We start from the raw sequence: 16,800 nt of genomic DNA on the forward strand, positions 1-16,800 counted from the left end.
TTCGTTTAACCTCATCCCTCTGGCTTTCTACACTTTTCTTCTACCTGGTCCTTTCATTTTCCTATTTGTTTCTTCTTCTTTTTTAAGATTTTATTTATTTATTTGACAGAGAGACAGCGAGAAAGGGAACATAAGCAGGGGGAGAGGGAGAGGGAGAAGCAGGCCTCCCGCTGAGCAGGGAGCCCGATGCGGGGCTCGATCCCAGGACCCTGGGATCATGACCTGAGACAAAGGCAGACGCTTAATGACTGAGCCACCCAGGAGCCCCTCTATTTGTTTCTTTTTGTCTCCTCCTTACATTACTTCCTCTTGATGAGTTTCCCTCCCCTGTTTTATTTCTGACTTTCTCTGTGGCCAGTCCCTGCCTGCTGAACTCCAGCCTTGTGGAGCCATCCCTTTAGGAAGAGCAAAGGCCAATTTAGGAGGATGGAGGCTTGACCCTTCAGAAGCTATCTGGCAAAATGAATGCTGTCAGAAAGTACTGTTGCCTAAGTACATCTTCATTCTGACTTCTCTACAGAATTTTATTTTCTTTAAAAAATTTTAATGTCGGGGCATCTGGGTGGCTCAGTCAGTTGAGCATCAAACTCTTGATTTTGGCTCAGGTCATGATCTCAGGGTTGTGGGATCCAGCCCTGCTTTGGGCTCTGTGCTCAATGTGGAGTCTGCTTGTCCCTTTCCCTCTGCTCCTCCCCCAGCTCTCTTCCCCACCCCCCTTTTCTTTCTCTTCTCTGTCTAAATAAATAAAATCTTTAAAAATTTGTTAATGTTATATTAAATTATGATTCCAACACAATAAACAAGCACATATGAACTAACTCCCCATGACCTCCCCCTCCCCAAAGCATATTTTTAACAAACAAACAAGAGCAAGGTTAGGTAGGTAAGTTCAAAATTTGACACATTATAAAATATTACCACAGCCAATATTTCTTCATTCTTGAAAACATCAAAGAAAAATTTTGGTTTCAAAGAAAAGCATACCACTTTTGGTTAAATCCTAAATCTTTCTCAGGTTCCCAGTTGTTTGGCTACAAGTCAAGCATATATGTCCACTAGCCTGGGACATGTGCTCTTCTGTTAAAACTTAGCACTTTCTAAAAAAAGATTACTTGAGTTATGACTACACACAAAATTTAAATTCTAAATGAACCCAACCGTTGCTAAGAACCTGAATTTCAAAGAATAAGAATGGCTCAATAACAGAGTCATCTTGCGTATGAACAATCACTGCTTACCTGTCTCTGTCCAGCTGTAGTGACTTAGCGGGGAGCATTTTCAGCGTCTGTCCATTAACACACAAGTGGTCCACCTTCAGAAAAGCAGAGAGTCTTTTCGAGGATTTGTAGGACATACTGTGAGAACTTAGCTCCTGACCTCTAATTCTTTTCCACAGTCTACCTCAGGCATCTGTCCTTCTTGGATTTTGGTGTTTCTTTGCCAAGTTTCTATTTTTCCTCTATTTCACAAATTTTGGTGCTTTGCAGATAGCTCAATTCTCTTTTCTCTTGATTTTTAGCTTTGTATTTTCCTGCTTGGAGTCATCCAGCCCATTGACAAATGATACCAGCACCATCCTCAACATACCTATAGACTATCTTAGTAGGGCATTTGCTGGTGAGGTTGATATCAGAAGAACGTGAGAAAACTAGGTGCAGAAAAAGTCCCAAGTTGCACTTCATGTATAAATGGTAGAACATCAGAATCACTTGCCGAATATTTTGAAGTCCGCAGAGGGGGTGTGCATCTAAGGTGTTGCTGACACTGAGAGACTTCAGGTGTCCTACTCACAGGCTATTGCATAAGAAGCATCTGTTTGTTACTTATACTGTTTAATGACTATTAAGTGGTATTATTGGCATTCTACCTTTATTTTAAATGATGGGTTGTTATTTACATATTGAATTTTACTGAGCTTTTAAGCTACTTAGTTTTATTTAGGAAATCAGAGAGGGGAGGGGTTGAGTGACAGGTAATGGCTTACTCTAAAACATCAGGGAATAGGTTCCTGTTAAGCATTTTTGTGTAGAACAGCTGTTTTTCAAAAACAGTTACAGCCAATAAGTGGGGAATGCGACCACTTCTAACCACTACTCTTACCTAAGCCAGCATCATCTGTTTCCTGGATACTTGTAAAGAGCTCCCTGTTTGGATCCCTACTCCCTCTAGTTTGTTCCCAGCATATAGCGGGCAGAATAATCCTGTTAACAATGTTAGGTCATGTCACTCCTGTGCTAAGAATATTGCAGTAGCTCCCCATTTTACTCAGAGAAAAAGCCAGACTTCGTTCATTGGTCCACAAGATCCTTCTCTTTCTTCTCTTTTTTCTCTTCCTATATCTCTATGATTTAGATCATAATGTGAAATTCAAGTACATATGTTTATTAGTTATTGGATTTTTGAGTTATGGTCTACACATTCCTCTTAAGGAAAACAAAATCACAAATTGCATAGGATTTTTAAATTCTTCTCACAATAAGTGGCACTCACTAGATACACACCCCTATTTAGGAGGATATATTTCTTCATCTCTGAAATGAGGATAATACCTCCCAGTAATACCTAATCACCTCAGAGCAGTCTTTTCCCTGGATTTTTCCTATTCATTTATTGTCCCCACATCTCTATTACTTGGATTACTTCTTCCTTCCCTGGATCCTCTCCTTAGACCTAAATGTGTCTGTCTTTGAGTAGCTTTTCCAGCCAATGAAAAGCACTCTGTTGTCTTTTTTCCCTCATATACCATTACGTATGTGCAGAAACTTTCATTTACCTCAAGTGTGCTGTAACATGATCAATAAAGTTATTTAAGGATAGATGATGGTTGATTTATTTATGGATTTGCAAGAAATTTCCAAATAAAAACATCCTAGAAAGATAAAGCAAATAGGAAGAGGAAAATCCAATGATTTTGGTTAAGGAAGAGCCTTCTCTTGGAGTGGAGCAGGGGGAATTGATCTGTGATTAATCTAAATTTACTTTTGATGGAACCTAAAATTTCAAAATACGTAAGCTTTTCTTACATTCTGTGGCTTATATGTCAGTTTTCCTTAGTAACTTTTTACATATGTGTATGTCACCCAACTAGATATTTTTATTTTTAAATTTTTATTTATTTATTTTAAGTAGGCTCCATGCCCAGCGTGGGGCTTGAACTCACCACCCTGAGATCAAGAGTTGCACACTCTACTGACTGAGCCAGCCAGTTGCCCCCAACTAGATATTTTTTAAATGTTTCTTATAAGTATTGACTTCATAGCATGCTTCCCAAACATGTATATTATAATGTATATATTTAATGTTACATATTTACTTTGCAAGGAACATATTTAAATATATGTGTAAGTTCATATATATTTAAATATGTATCTCTCAAGTATGTATATGCATAGAATGTGATGTTGGGTTTATTTCTGTGAGTTCATTTTCTCTTCAGGTCATTTATGGTGTCATTTAAACTTCACTAAAGTTTGAAGACTTTGCTTCTCCAAAATTGCAATTCACACATATTCCTTCATGGTATCATTGATGTTTGCCAATAATCAGTTGCAAGTTCATCTCAACACAATTTGAATATCTGTGTGTAGAATTACTTTGAAAACTTTGTGGCTTTCTTCATTTTAAAAAATTTATAGCCATTCATTTTATTTTTTTAATTTTTTTTTAAATTTTATTATGTTATGTTAGTCACCATACAATACCTCATTAGTTTTTGATGTAGTGATCCACGATCCATTGTTTTCGTATAACACCCAGTGCTCCATGCAGTACGTGCCCTCCTTAATACCCATCACCGGGCTAACCAATCCCCCCTCCCCCCTCCCCTCTAAAACCCTGTTTGTTTCTCAGGTCCATAGTCTCTCATGGTTCATCTCTCCCTCCAATTCCCCCCACCCATTTTTCCCTTCCTTCTCTTAATGTCCTCCATGTTATTCCTTATGTTCCACAAATAAGTGAAACCATAAGATAATTGACTCTCTCTGCTTGACTTATTTCACTTAGCATAATCTCCTCCAGTCCCATCCATGTTGATGTAAAAGTTGGGTATTCATCTTTTCTGATGGCTGAGTAATATTCATTGTATATATGGACCACATCTTCTTTATCCATTCATCTGTTGAAGGGCATCTCGGCTCTTTCCACAGTTTGATAGCCATTCATTTTAAATTGATATATTTTCCATTTCTGCTCTAATAATTCAAGAAAAATGAACAGGTCAAATAGGCAGGATCCTGGGTGCTGTGATTGGTTGGCATTTACGTAGGTCATTCATATAGGATTTAATAAAAGTAATCTTATAAGACAGAGAAAAACAGTTCAGTTCTTTTAAGCACATTCTTGTCAGGATTGTATGATGCCCACTCCATAACTGTAATAATTTTGTGTATCTGTCAAAAGATGTCAACTATATTCAGTAATGGGGATAGCAGGAATTTGAGGCTTCATGTACATTTCTTGTTGTCACAGGAAGGTCAGCCCTTTGAAAAGGGATAGAAATGAGCATTTCTCCAGAATTCTGTTTCCCTTCATTTTAGGCTCTTAATTCCTGCATTTTACTGTGTTTGATAAACAGACCAAATATACATTTTATTTATTTGCTGGGGTAGGGGAGTGATGAAACTTTACGAATTTCAACTGGCATTGCACTTGGCTGATAAGAATGGGAGTTTGTCCTGCTCCAAAGAGATTACATGAAGTCGAATTGGAAAGAAAATTGTGTTTACAAAAGATAGGATGATGTTCCTAATAGGTGTTCAGAATAGACTATTCATATTCACTCTCATATTCTGCTGAGCTTTACTAGAAATAACTTCATTTCAAAAAAAAAAAACAAATCTGATTGAAGGTAAAAGCATTCCCTCTCCAAAGATACTCGTCCAAAGGGCTTTACATTAAATTTTCCTGATGGGTACACAGCTGTATTTTAGGCTGCATCTGTATAAACTGGTAATGTGGAAAATAAAAATCTAAATAGTATACTTGATTGCTTTATGCACCATTTAGATTACTAAATTTATAATTTTGGAAGAGATGTTGCAATATGATCTGACAATAACTGTCAAAGTCATAAAACTGGGATCTATTTTCATCTTGTTGTCCAGGTAAAGTTATTGAAATTCACAGTTGGTAGGTCAGAAAGATCACTGACTATCTCTTGTCATCTGTGGTTTAATGCTGACCTAAAGAGCGACTGTATAATGTCAGAATTATCACAGTGTCCAGGCTGCAGAAGTACAACATACCCCATGATTTAATGCATTTCTTGTCTGGAATAAAGATTGAAAAGGCCCACAACCGCGAGCTGCAGTGGTTTAGAGAAACTTTGTTTCTAATTTTGCTTTCTCTTTTTCCCATGCATTTTAGATCTTGGATTTAGTAAAAGGGACGCATTACCAAGTGGCCTGTCAGAAGTACTTCGAGATGATACATAACGTAAGTCCATTTTTAAACTTTATGGCCTAATTCTTTGGGGGTTTTTTTGTTACTGCGTGGTTCATTCAGGGATTTTAGTTGCAGCAGTAGAAACCACTCCGGCTATTTTCACCAGCAAGGGATTTATTACATGGTATTAGGTAGCTTATAAAATTTATGGAAGGGCCAGAGAATTAAAACTAGGATGCTCCAGAACCAGAAACATTGTAACTAGGAGAAGCTACTCAGTGGGAAAACCTACTGCAGCCTCCACCCACCACTTCACATCTAGGGATGAGACCAAGGGTCAGTCAGCTTTCTCAGCAAAGTGCCAGATTGTAAAAATTGTAGACTTTATTGTCCATATGGTCTCTGTCAGAACTGCTCGTCTGACAGAGCAGTTTGCTAACAAATTTGCTAAAAAATGCTAACCATCATGTGAGCTTTCAGCAAGTCATTCGTTTTGCTGGTGGAGGGTCCTCCCTCCATGTTGATGCCTGCTGACTGGTCAGGGTGGTAGTTGCTGAAGATTGGGTGGCGGCAGTTTTGAAAAAGAAGATGTTTGCCACATCAGCTGACGCTTCCTTTCATGCGTGATTTCTCTGTAGCATGCGATGCTGTTTGATAGCCTTGTACCCACAGCAGAAGTTCTTTCAAAATTGGAGTCTTCTCAAACCCTTCCACTGCTTCCTCAACTAAGTTTATGTCCTAAGTTTAAATCCTTTGTTGTCATTTCAACAGTCTTCACAGCATCTTCACCAAGAGTACATTCCATCTCAAGAAACCTCTTTCTGTGCTCATCCATAAGAAGTAACTCCTCATCTGTTCAAGTTTTATCGCGAGATTGCAGCAACTCAGGCACATCTTTAGGCTCCACTTCTAGTTCTAGTTCTCTTGCTATTTCTCCATCTGCATTTACTTCCTCCACTGACATCTTGAACCCCTTAAGGTCATCAGTGAGGGTTGGAATAATCTTCTCCCAAACTCCTATTTGTTGGTATTTTGACCCCCTTCTCATGAATCATGGATGTTCTTAATGGGATCTAGAATGATGAATCCTTTCCAGAAGGGTTTTTTATTTTTTTAAGATTTATTTATTTGAGAGAGAGTGTGTGCATAAACAGGGGGAGGGGGCAGAGGAAGAGAGAGAAGCATGTTCGCGCTGATCAGGGAGCCTGTCGTGGGGCTCCATCCCAGGACCTGGGGTCATCGCCTGAGCCGAAGGCAGATGCTTAACTAACTGAGCCACCCAGGAGCCCCTCCAGAAGGTTTTTAATTTACTTTGCTCAGATCCATCAGAGGAATCATTGTGTATGGCAGCTGTAGCCTTACAAAATGTGTTCCTTAAATAATAAAACCTGAAAGTCAAAATGACTCCTTGAACCATGGGCTGCAGAATGGATGTTGTGTTAGCAGAGATGAAAATAACATTAAACTTGTACGTCTCCGAGCTCTTGGGTAGGCAGGTACAGTGTCAGTGTAATCTATGCCCAGCATGGGGCTTGAACTCATGACCCCTAGATCAAGAGTCGCATGCTCTACCAACTGAGCCAGCCAGGTGCCCCCGGTGAGCAGTAATATTTTGAAAGGATTTTTTTTTTCTGAGCAGTAGGTGTCAGTAGTGGGCTTAGAACATGCAGTCAACCATGTCATAAACAGATGTGCAAAAACCCAAGTTTTGTTGTTCCATTTATAGAGCACAGGCAAAGCAGATTTAGCATAATTCTCAAGGATTATTCCTAGGATTTTCAAAATGATAAGAGACCATTGGCTTCGACTTAGAGCCACCAGCCGCATTAGCCCCTAACAAGAGAGTCGGCCTGTCCATGGAAGCTTTGAAGCCTGGCACTGACTTCTCCTCTCTAGCTATGAAAGTCCTCCATGGCATCTTCTTCAAATATAAGGCTGTTTCAGCCACCCTGAAAATCTGCTGTTTAGTGTAGCACCTTCAGGAATTCTCTTAGCTAGAGCTTCTGGGTAAACTGCCGCAGCTTCTACATCAGCACCTACTGCTTCACCTTGTACTTCCAATGTTATGGAGACGGCTTCTTTCCTTAAACTGAACCAACCTCTGCTAGCTTCAAACTGTTTTTCTGTAGCTTCCTCACCTGTCTCAGCCTTCACAGAATTGAAAAGTTAGGGCTTTGCTCTGGATTAGCTTTGGCTTCAGGGAATGTTGTGGCTGGTGTGATTGTCTGTCCAGACCAGGAAAACTTTCTCACATCAGCAGTAAGGCTGTTTTTCTTTCTTATCATTCATTCGTGTGTTCTCTGGAATAGCAGTTTTCATTTCCTTCAAGAACTCTTCCTGTGCCTTCACAACTTGGCTGTTTGGCACAAGAGGCCTAGCTTTTGGCCTCTCTCAGCTTTCAACATGCCTTCCTCACTAAGCTTAATCATTTCTAGCTTTGATTTAAAGTGACAGATGCAGCTTTTCCTTTCACTTGAACACTGAGAGGCCCTTCTGGGGTTAATAATTGGCCTGATTTCAGTATTGTTGTATCTCGGGGAATAGGGAAATCAGAGGAAAGGGAGAGAGATGGGGGAATGGCCAGTCAGTGGAGGAGTCAGAACACATAGGACATTTATCAGTTAGGTTTGGCACCTTGTATGGGCATGGCTTCTGGTGCCTCAGCACAATTACAATAGTAACATCAAAGGTCACCATAACAAAAATAATCGTAAAGTTTGAAATAATTGGGCAAATTACCAAAATGTGACACAGAGACATGAAATGAGCAAGTGCTGTTGGAAAAATGGTGCTGATAGACTTGCTCAACTGCAGGGTTGCCACAGATCTTCAATTTGTAAAAAACACAATATCTGGAAAATGCAATAGAACACGGTATGCCTGTATAAGTCCTCCTCGTAGCTTCTGAAAGGTGTAAAGCAAGGGTCACAAACTCAGAAGCCTACAGAAGTCAGGCAGATAACCCAAAAGAGCGTAGGTGGCTGCGATTAATAGAATACGGGAGGAACTATGGTGTGCTGATGAATTCACGTCCCGTTAGGGGCCTTCACACTGACAAGTGTGAAGACCGTGTACAAGTCAGCAGAACACATCTGCCCATGGACCTCCTTGTTCGCAACCACTGGTCCTGATCATGGCTTCCTAACCTAGGACAGACATCTAAGAATAGACCTGAAAGTCCATGCACTTCTTGAGATTTTTTTCTGTGAGTATATATGTGCATTTTTTGGAAGTCTGTTAATGGGTTTCAAAAGGATCCGTCCATGACCCTCCCCAAATAGATGTTGCATTTATTGAATTCACCGTCCACTACCATGCTATTCACTTTTGCTTTTCCTAATTTTCATGAAATAATTTTTCTATTGTGGTTATATAGCAGAATTTCTTACATTATAAAATATTTCATAGGAAAAATATACCCTATAATATTACCAATAATGAATATAGTACTAGCAGCCAACATCTGTAGAACCTTTAACACATGCCTGGCCCAGCACTAAGTACTTTGGCCACATTAGCTCTTTTGATCCACACTAAAGTACTACAGCTTACATACTATTTTTATTTCCATTTATGAATAAAGTTTAGAGAAGCTGAGCAACCTGTGTAAGGTCGTACTGCTCATAAGGGATGGACTTGGAGTTGAACCAGACTGTCAGGTAACTCAGAAAAGCTTATGAGCCTAACCATGACTGTGCGCTTCTATAGAATCCAATACTGTATTTGTAATAATGACTTTTGAGGTCACTAGCGTTTTGTGTCTAGATTCATGGTCCAGCCATCATAGTTCACATTAGAAAAAAAATCCAAAGGCCGCCTGGGTGGCTCAGTCATTAAGCGTCTGCCTTCGGCTCAGGTCATGATCCCAGCGTCCTGGGATCGAGCCCCACATCGGGCTCCCTGCTGCTCCCTCTGCCTGCCTGCCTGTCTGCCTACTTGTGATATCTCTCCCTGTCAAATAAATAAATGAAATCTTAAAAAAAAAAAAAAAAATCCAAAGCCTAGCAATTCTGTATGATTTGCCTGAGGTACCACAGCTGGTAAGTGGGAGATCTGGACCTAGCACCCCTGGTCTGCTGTGGGTCTCATCTTCTTTCTAATACACCTAACTGTTATTTCAAAACATAAACACTTCGGTTTCACAAAATGTGAAGGACTAAATAGACATCAATGAAACAGGAGACAAGCACAAATTCTCATTAGTTTTATGAGTATAGGAATCTTACCAGGTAAGCCCTGTTCGTTTGGTATTTTCAGTACCAGTTTTGCATGACTCTTTTCCTTAAAGACCATATTCCTTAATTTGCTTGCTTGCTCAGCCTGAAAGGTTTAATTTCATATATGTTCTTAATTATGTGTGGACCCTTCTTTTAATTAAGAGGCCTCAGAACTTTCACAAATTGAGGTCTATTATTCAATCTCCTTCCTTGTTTTTAAATAAGATGTGAAAATTAGATTGAGTTGGGGACATAATAACTAAAAAGTAAGAAGAATTTTTTTTTAGTTCTCAGATCTGCTTTTGTAGTATCTCATTCTTATAGGAGTATTACTACTATGGCCAATTTTAAAACTTGCCTTAGATTAATAAAGATTTTGAAAAGACGTATGTCTAAATCCTCCCACATACAACTTAAGCTACATAAAAATCAATGGAATAAAAAGGCTGTTTGAATTCATGAGATATCTATTATTTTTTCTCATTTAATTTCAAAATAGAATCCATTTTTATTGTGTTTTCTGCCATCCTGCCTGCCTCCCCTTAAAAAATATTTTTAAAGCTATGTTTATTTTCCTGAGGACTCTGTGATCAAACTCATTTTGATGAAAGTTTTGAAAATGAACCAGTTAATTGATCCCATTGACAGCAGCGCTATGATAGTTCCATATGGCTTTTTTGGTAATACCAGCTGCCTCATTATAAGCTGTCATTGCAAAACCTCTTGATTAAAACCCAAACATCCCATAGGTAAAACAATATTGCTTCCATTCCTTCAAACTACATTTGCTGTGGCAGAAATATGAGACCTATGTTTGTGTGAAGGTCATTGTGTGGAAAACATGTTGATTCCAGCAAATGTTTGAGATTCAGTTAGTAGGTACCAAAGTCTGGCCTGCTTGAAATCCATTTTCCTCAGTATTTTTAGGGAGCAATGGTTTATACTATAGTGTATGTTTTTTCTTTTGGCATACTCTCTGTGTAAATAAAAATACTAGGCCTTGTGTAGATTCATCTCTGAATTTTAATTGAAAATTGTTTCTTTAGAAATAGACCTCTTTAGGCACTGAGTCATTCTTGATACTTATTTTCCAAATAGCTGAGCATAATTTTTTCCCCCACTATATAAATCTTTACAGAAATCTTGCTAAATTCTACATTTTCCTGCAATCTTTTTTTTTTAAGATTTTATTTTTTGACAGAGAGACAGCGAGAGAGGGAACACAGCAGGGGGAGTGGGAGAAGCAGGCTTCCCGCCGAGCAGGGAGCCCGATGTGGGACTCGATCCCAGGACCCTAGGATCATAACCTGAGCTGAAGGCAGACGCTTAACGACTGAGCCACACAGGCGCCCATTTTCCTGCAATCTTAAACAGGATATAGCAAATACAGTTCAGCTTTTTTATAATAACTCAGGGTCATTATTATGGATATCAGACTGCTGGGCTAGAAGCCATGATCATGTCTCACTTGGATTGCAGTAGCTTCCTAACTCATTTCCCAGCATCTACAACATGTGCACCATTCCAGTTCTTTACCCTCCACACAGCTGCTAGAATGATCTTTAAAACAGAGGAATATGATTATTTCAGTAAACTGCTTTAAAACAACAACCAAATCTTAAAGGGCTTCCCAGCTGCTCTAAAGATGAAATCCAAAACTTACAATGTAGCCTATAAAGGCCTCTCTACCCCCATTTCCGTCTTCTGGACTCCCAACTACACTGGTTTTATTTCATATCCTTTACAGTACTTCAGGACTTCTAAGCTAATACAGCAGAATGAAAATGCATCACAAATTTCCCTCTCTCGGTAGTGAACACAGTGTACAAAACATAATAAAAAATCATCGAACACAAAGGAAAACCTCACCAATAGCAACCAATTAAGAAAAACGGCAAGGAAGGAAACAGAAAATTCTGAGTGTTCCCATATCTAGAATGTTTGGATCTTTTTTAAAAATAAGGAATAAGAACTAAGTGAAAGTGGGGTATTTCAGTGGGGACAACTTGTTTTCCCTATTCTTCTAATTTGATTTTGAAGTAAAATCTATTTTCATTTTGTTAGGGTTGAGGGGGGCAGTGCGGGGAGGGGCATAAACCAAAGTTAATTTTTCTGAACAAGATGAAAGGAAACTGAATGGCAACTTCCTTCAGCCAGATATAAAAGTGAAAGGAAGAAAATATTCAAAAGACAAAGAACCTCTCTTAGAAGAAAATACAATCCAGTATATAGAAGGAAACTCTTCATAATTTCATCATGCTACCAAGCACTTAATTAGACTGTAAGTTCAGTAAAATGAGCTTATTAGCAAAATAAGTTAAGAAAGTGCAATTGCAGACTTAAGAGAGACAGCTGAAAAGCCAAACATCACATAGAAACATGGTACATGTCCTCATTTCAAGGCCCTTGTCACTGTTGGTTAATAAGAGCATTAATTAAAGTGGAATTTTAAAAAATGTACATTTTTTTAAACAATACATTTTAAAGGTAAAACATTTCAAGGTCTTTTATTTGTTCATCTTTTGATGTACAAGCAAGGTCTTGTACTTGAGTAGAGTTTTAGGATTAGAATTCAACTTTTTTTTAAATAAACTATACCCATAATATACCATCACCAGTTTCCAATTTGAGCTGCTTTAAAGCAGAAGAGGAAGCTAATGACACATATAAAACAATATGTTCTTTTTCCCTTTCTTTTTGGGAATACACCTTTTTCTTTTTTAAGTGACTTGCCTTTCTTGAATTAATTTAGATTTCATAGAACCTACAACTTTTTTTTTTACACTCCTGTTTCCTTGGTTTTCCCTGTGGCAACCTTATGATGCAGCAGCTATTATTACTATAACCTCCAGTTCATTGACGAGGAAACTGAGGCTTAGAAAGTTGATCATATTTCATTTTGTCCAAGTTGAAGTCTAATAATTCATTTCAAGCCAGAGAGTCCTCTTCTGTGACAACAGATATATTGAGAATTTTAACAAGTTGAAATAAGGTGTAGAAAATGCCTAATGTGTAATTATTACAGCACAAAGTGCTAGGTTCTTTTTATATGAAATAATACCATGTTTTTTTATAATCTTTATAGCCAAGTTTAGCTCCAGAAATATTATATGATTGTAAGTTTATTTGACTTTACATAAAACCTCTTAAAACAGATCTCAGAGCAACTAAGTGATCTAGTCAGAAGGCCTTAATTCAGACAAAACCAGTTACTAGTTCTTTGATTTTGCATAAACCATGTAATCTCCTTAGGCTTCATTTTCCTAGTTTGTACATGTAGGAGGTCCAACTTAAAGGATCTTCAAGGTCTTTCAAATCTCTCATGTTCTCTATTTATAAAACATAAAGCCCTCTGATTGAAATGTGTTACACAATACACTTTTCATGAGACATTTTGTAAAATGCAAACTTTATATTGGATCTCCTACTTTTTAATGAATTGGGTGAAAAATCCAATATAATAAAGTTCACAAATGACTCCATTGTTGAAAGAAGTTATAGATTTATCATAAAACATTCAGGAAACATTTTAAAATTAAGCAGCAAAGTAGCAGATAAAAATTTGTTCTTAGTGATCTGAGTAATAACTCTTAAAATGAACTAGTCTGTATGCTATCAATCTGCTATACACTGAAGTTACTATAAAATTATTGGCCTAATATGTATCAAAAACTGACTAAAGAGAATCAGAGAATCCTGGGGTATTCAAGTATTTCCAGAAAACACCTTGTTTGTTTATTGGTTCACCTGTTAAGAGGGTTAGTTCTGAACCATGACAGCAACTCTTTTAACCCCCTGCTAATCCATTTTAATCTACCATAAGACTATACATTGCTTTAATCACATCACCTCCCTTCTTAAGGATTTTTAGTGACTCCCTGATGTCTACAAAATTAGGTCTAGACTACTTACCCTTGTTTTCAAGGCTCTCTGAGGTCTGGCCCCAGCCTGTCTTTCCAACTTCATTTCCTATTATTCCCTTTTATATGCCTTTTACACCAGGCCATCTGATCTACTTGCTTTACAGGAACATTCCTTATTACCTTGCTCATGTGGTTCTGCTGCTTATATTAACCTTGACCTCATTATCCCAGCTTTTCACTTTCTCCATCTTCCCAAATTCAACTCATATAGCCCTTCCTCACAAAGCCTTCCTTGATCAACCCAGCCAGCATCTCTCTCTAATATGGAGATAATAAGCCTTTATCTGTGACCCTTATCACTTTTTTTTAAAGTATATGACTTACTAGGCTAGAAATTTCTTTAGAGTTAGTCAAATGCATTCTTGTGTGCTGAAAAATTACTAGCTCGTAATGTGGCCTTATACACAGTTAAGTCTCCAGTTCATATGGGACATGTATGACTGGGATACACTGGTTAGTTCTGGGATCAACTCACCAGATACTTAGATACCTACTATATCCAAGTCACTTCAGTACAAAGAGTGAGACCTTAAAAGGTCGATAAATATAAGACAGATAAACAAAGAAAGTGTAATGCCTTCTCAGTTTGTAAAAAATTTGAAGTGAAATATCCCCTAACAAAAACACAAATAACTCAAGTAAAATGGAATTCTTTTTGTTGTCAGAAGGCAGGGAGCGCAGAGATTTGACAGGTGATCAACTTAGTCTGACCCATTGGTTGAATGTGAAGAAAGTGACTGGTGTAGGTGGTTCACACTTCAGGAGCTATCTTGCTCTTCTGTCACACCCCAAGAGTTAGTAAAGGCTTACACATTTTAAGAAGTGAATGCATTATAAAATTACTGACGTTGGCACAAGGACATGACAGCAGAGCATACTGGTTATGAGCATGGATTCTGCTCATTCATATCCCATCTCCAGGCCTGCCAGTATGTGATCTTGGGCAAGTTAACTTAACCTCTCTCTAAACTGGCAGAATATTGATAATCTCCCTTCACAGGGCTCTTATGGGAAGTTAACTGTATTTATATACCTGTGTGTGAATGAGTATGGCGTGTGTCTTATGCCACTTAGAATAATGTCTGGCACAGAGTAGGTGTTCAATAAGTGCTTGCTAATATTAAGGAATATATTTTTCTTCGCCATTAATAAATTTTGGAATCAAGTTAGGAAAAAAAGTAGTACTCGTTAAATGTGCAGTGTTTAAATGATACTAAATGGTATTACATATGCCAGACTTATACTCTAAAATCGGAGTGGTGTCAGGGACCATTATCCAGACAGTGTCTGTTTATATCCAGTCCCTATGGTTTTGGAATGGTTAAAGACTACACCCTCCTTTTTTTTTTTTTTCCCTTTTAAAACAAGTACTTATTGACAGACAGTCGGGCAGGCATTTTGCTTAGCCCTCTGAGATGTTGAGTAGAAGGTAGAGATGAAGTAGAGCTGGATAGGAAACTGGAACGAAGTGCAGAGGTTCAGGCTGGAAATAAAAATTTCATCCACACCTTCCGGATGAAATCATGTGAGAGTTACGACGGAGAACTACTAGGATCCATGTGCTGGGCATTAAATAGTTTTTAAACTTTTTTAAAAAAATTATTTATTTATTTGACAGAGACAGAGAGAGAGTATAAGCAGGGGGAGTAGCAGAGGGAAAAGGAGACGTAGGCTCCTGGCTGAGCAGGGAGCCTGACACAGGACTCGATCCCAGGACCCCCGGATCATGACCTGAGCCGAAGGCAGACGCTTAACCGACTGAGCCACCCAGGCATGCCTTAAATAGTCTTTGAAGAAGGTCTAGAATGGTTTCTGAAGCCCCTTAATTTATACCTTTGTTATGTATTAATATGATATACACTTGCTTTCTTATACAGGTGGATGATTGTGGCTTTTCTTTGAGCCATCCTAATCAATTCTTTTTTGAGAGCCAACGGATTCTAAGTGGTAATAAAGACATCAGGAAGGAATCCATCCAACCAGAAACTGCTCAACCCAAACCAAGTGTCCAGAAAGCCAAGGATGCGTCATCTGCTCTGGCCTGTCTAAATTCCTCTCTGGAAATGGATATGGAAGGACTAGAGGATTACTTCAGTGAATGATTCTTGGGCACTTAGGAACCCTTTTTCTTCACTAGCTTTCATTTCTTACTTTCAAGATTTTGCCTGTTTCTTTTTTAACCTCTTTGTCTACTCCTTCCACTGCTCCCCAGTCCATCCCCTGGAAAGCAGGCTTGTGGGTAAAAACCTCCACTCTATTTTGCTTTGACAAAAGGGAAAATTTCTTTTGATATCTAACACTTGAGTGGTGTGATCTGAGTCCTGTTTTAGGAGATTAAACAGCTTTCTAGACTGGTTACAGTACCCTAGAGACAACAGAACTAAAAACAACTCTTATTTTAAACCTTATCGCTGTAATTGTTACTCAGTCCTTTTCTGGACCATTTTTGTTAATAAATACCAAAATGTGTATAGCGTGTCTGTAATTGCAAGAGTCAGATCATGAGAGGAGGTGTCTAAGAGGGTGGCATAGGAAGACCCAGGATTCTACAATCTCCACCTGCACATACAGAAGTTCTTTCTGAAGAACTAAAGGCTGATTACAGCTTCTGCACCACAGAAGTAGAGGGGCCACACAGACAAGGGTAAAAAAGTTGGAGACACAGTAATGATGGGAGCCCTACTCCCAGTGCTGCAAACTGTAGTGTAGCACTTAAGGACTCAGGTGCAGATTTGCCCAGCCAGGGGCACAGCAAAAAACACAGTGACTTCTTAAAGACCGGCTAGACTGTAAGTGAAGGAATTAGGTTATTAACCCTAGAGCATCTGCCAAGCAGTAGGGGAACTGCTGGAAACTGTCTTCAGGATCAGAGGTGCTGGTGAGCAGCACTGTTCATGTTCCCTCTCCAGTGTAGACAGGAGCAGCGTCCTGGCACTCTAGCCAACCTGTTGCCTCAGGGAGCCTTGGGCCTCTAGCACACCCCAACTCCAGTTGTCCCACCAAAGCTGCCCCAGTGTGGTACACATCAGGACATCCCTGGGCTGTGCCCACTATACGTCAGCCATCTTGCCAAGGCGGCCCAGGTGCGAAGCATGCCAGGACGCCCCTAGCCAGTACTGGCTTCAGCTCTAGCCACCTCACCAGGGCAGCCCCAGTGTGGATAAAGTCCCGGCCCACACCCGCCCTAGGTCTAGCCATTCTGCTAGGGTGGCCCCAGTATAGAGCACCCCGGGATCCCCTGGCCATACCCAATCCAGCTCCAACTTCCAGGTCAGGGT

The 16,800-nt window shown here is 39.1% G+C and overlaps 1 protein-coding gene across 1 annotated transcript in view; it reads left to right on the forward strand.

Annotated features, from left to right (window-relative positions):
- PRIM2 (DNA primase subunit 2) overlaps window positions 1-15,991 on the forward strand; it is a 258,314-nt gene extending 242,323 nt beyond the window's left edge. Inside the window, exons 10-11 of the mRNA XM_081827578.1 lie at window positions 5,365-5,433; window positions 15,400-15,991. Coding sequence (XP_081683704.1) covers window positions 5,365-5,433; window positions 15,400-15,624 — 294 coding nt within the window. The 3' untranslated portion in view covers window positions 15,625-15,991. The remainder of the gene's footprint in view (window positions 1-5,364; window positions 5,434-15,399) is intronic.
- The last annotated feature ends 809 nt before the right edge of the window (window positions 15,992-16,800 follow it).

This window comes from Leptonychotes weddellii, chromosome 8, assembly GCF_054177405.1.
Source record: "Leptonychotes weddellii isolate Sample4059 chromosome 8, ASM5417740v2, whole genome shotgun sequence".
NCBI classification, from domain to species: Eukaryota; Metazoa; Chordata; class Mammalia; order Carnivora; family Phocidae; genus Leptonychotes; species Leptonychotes weddellii.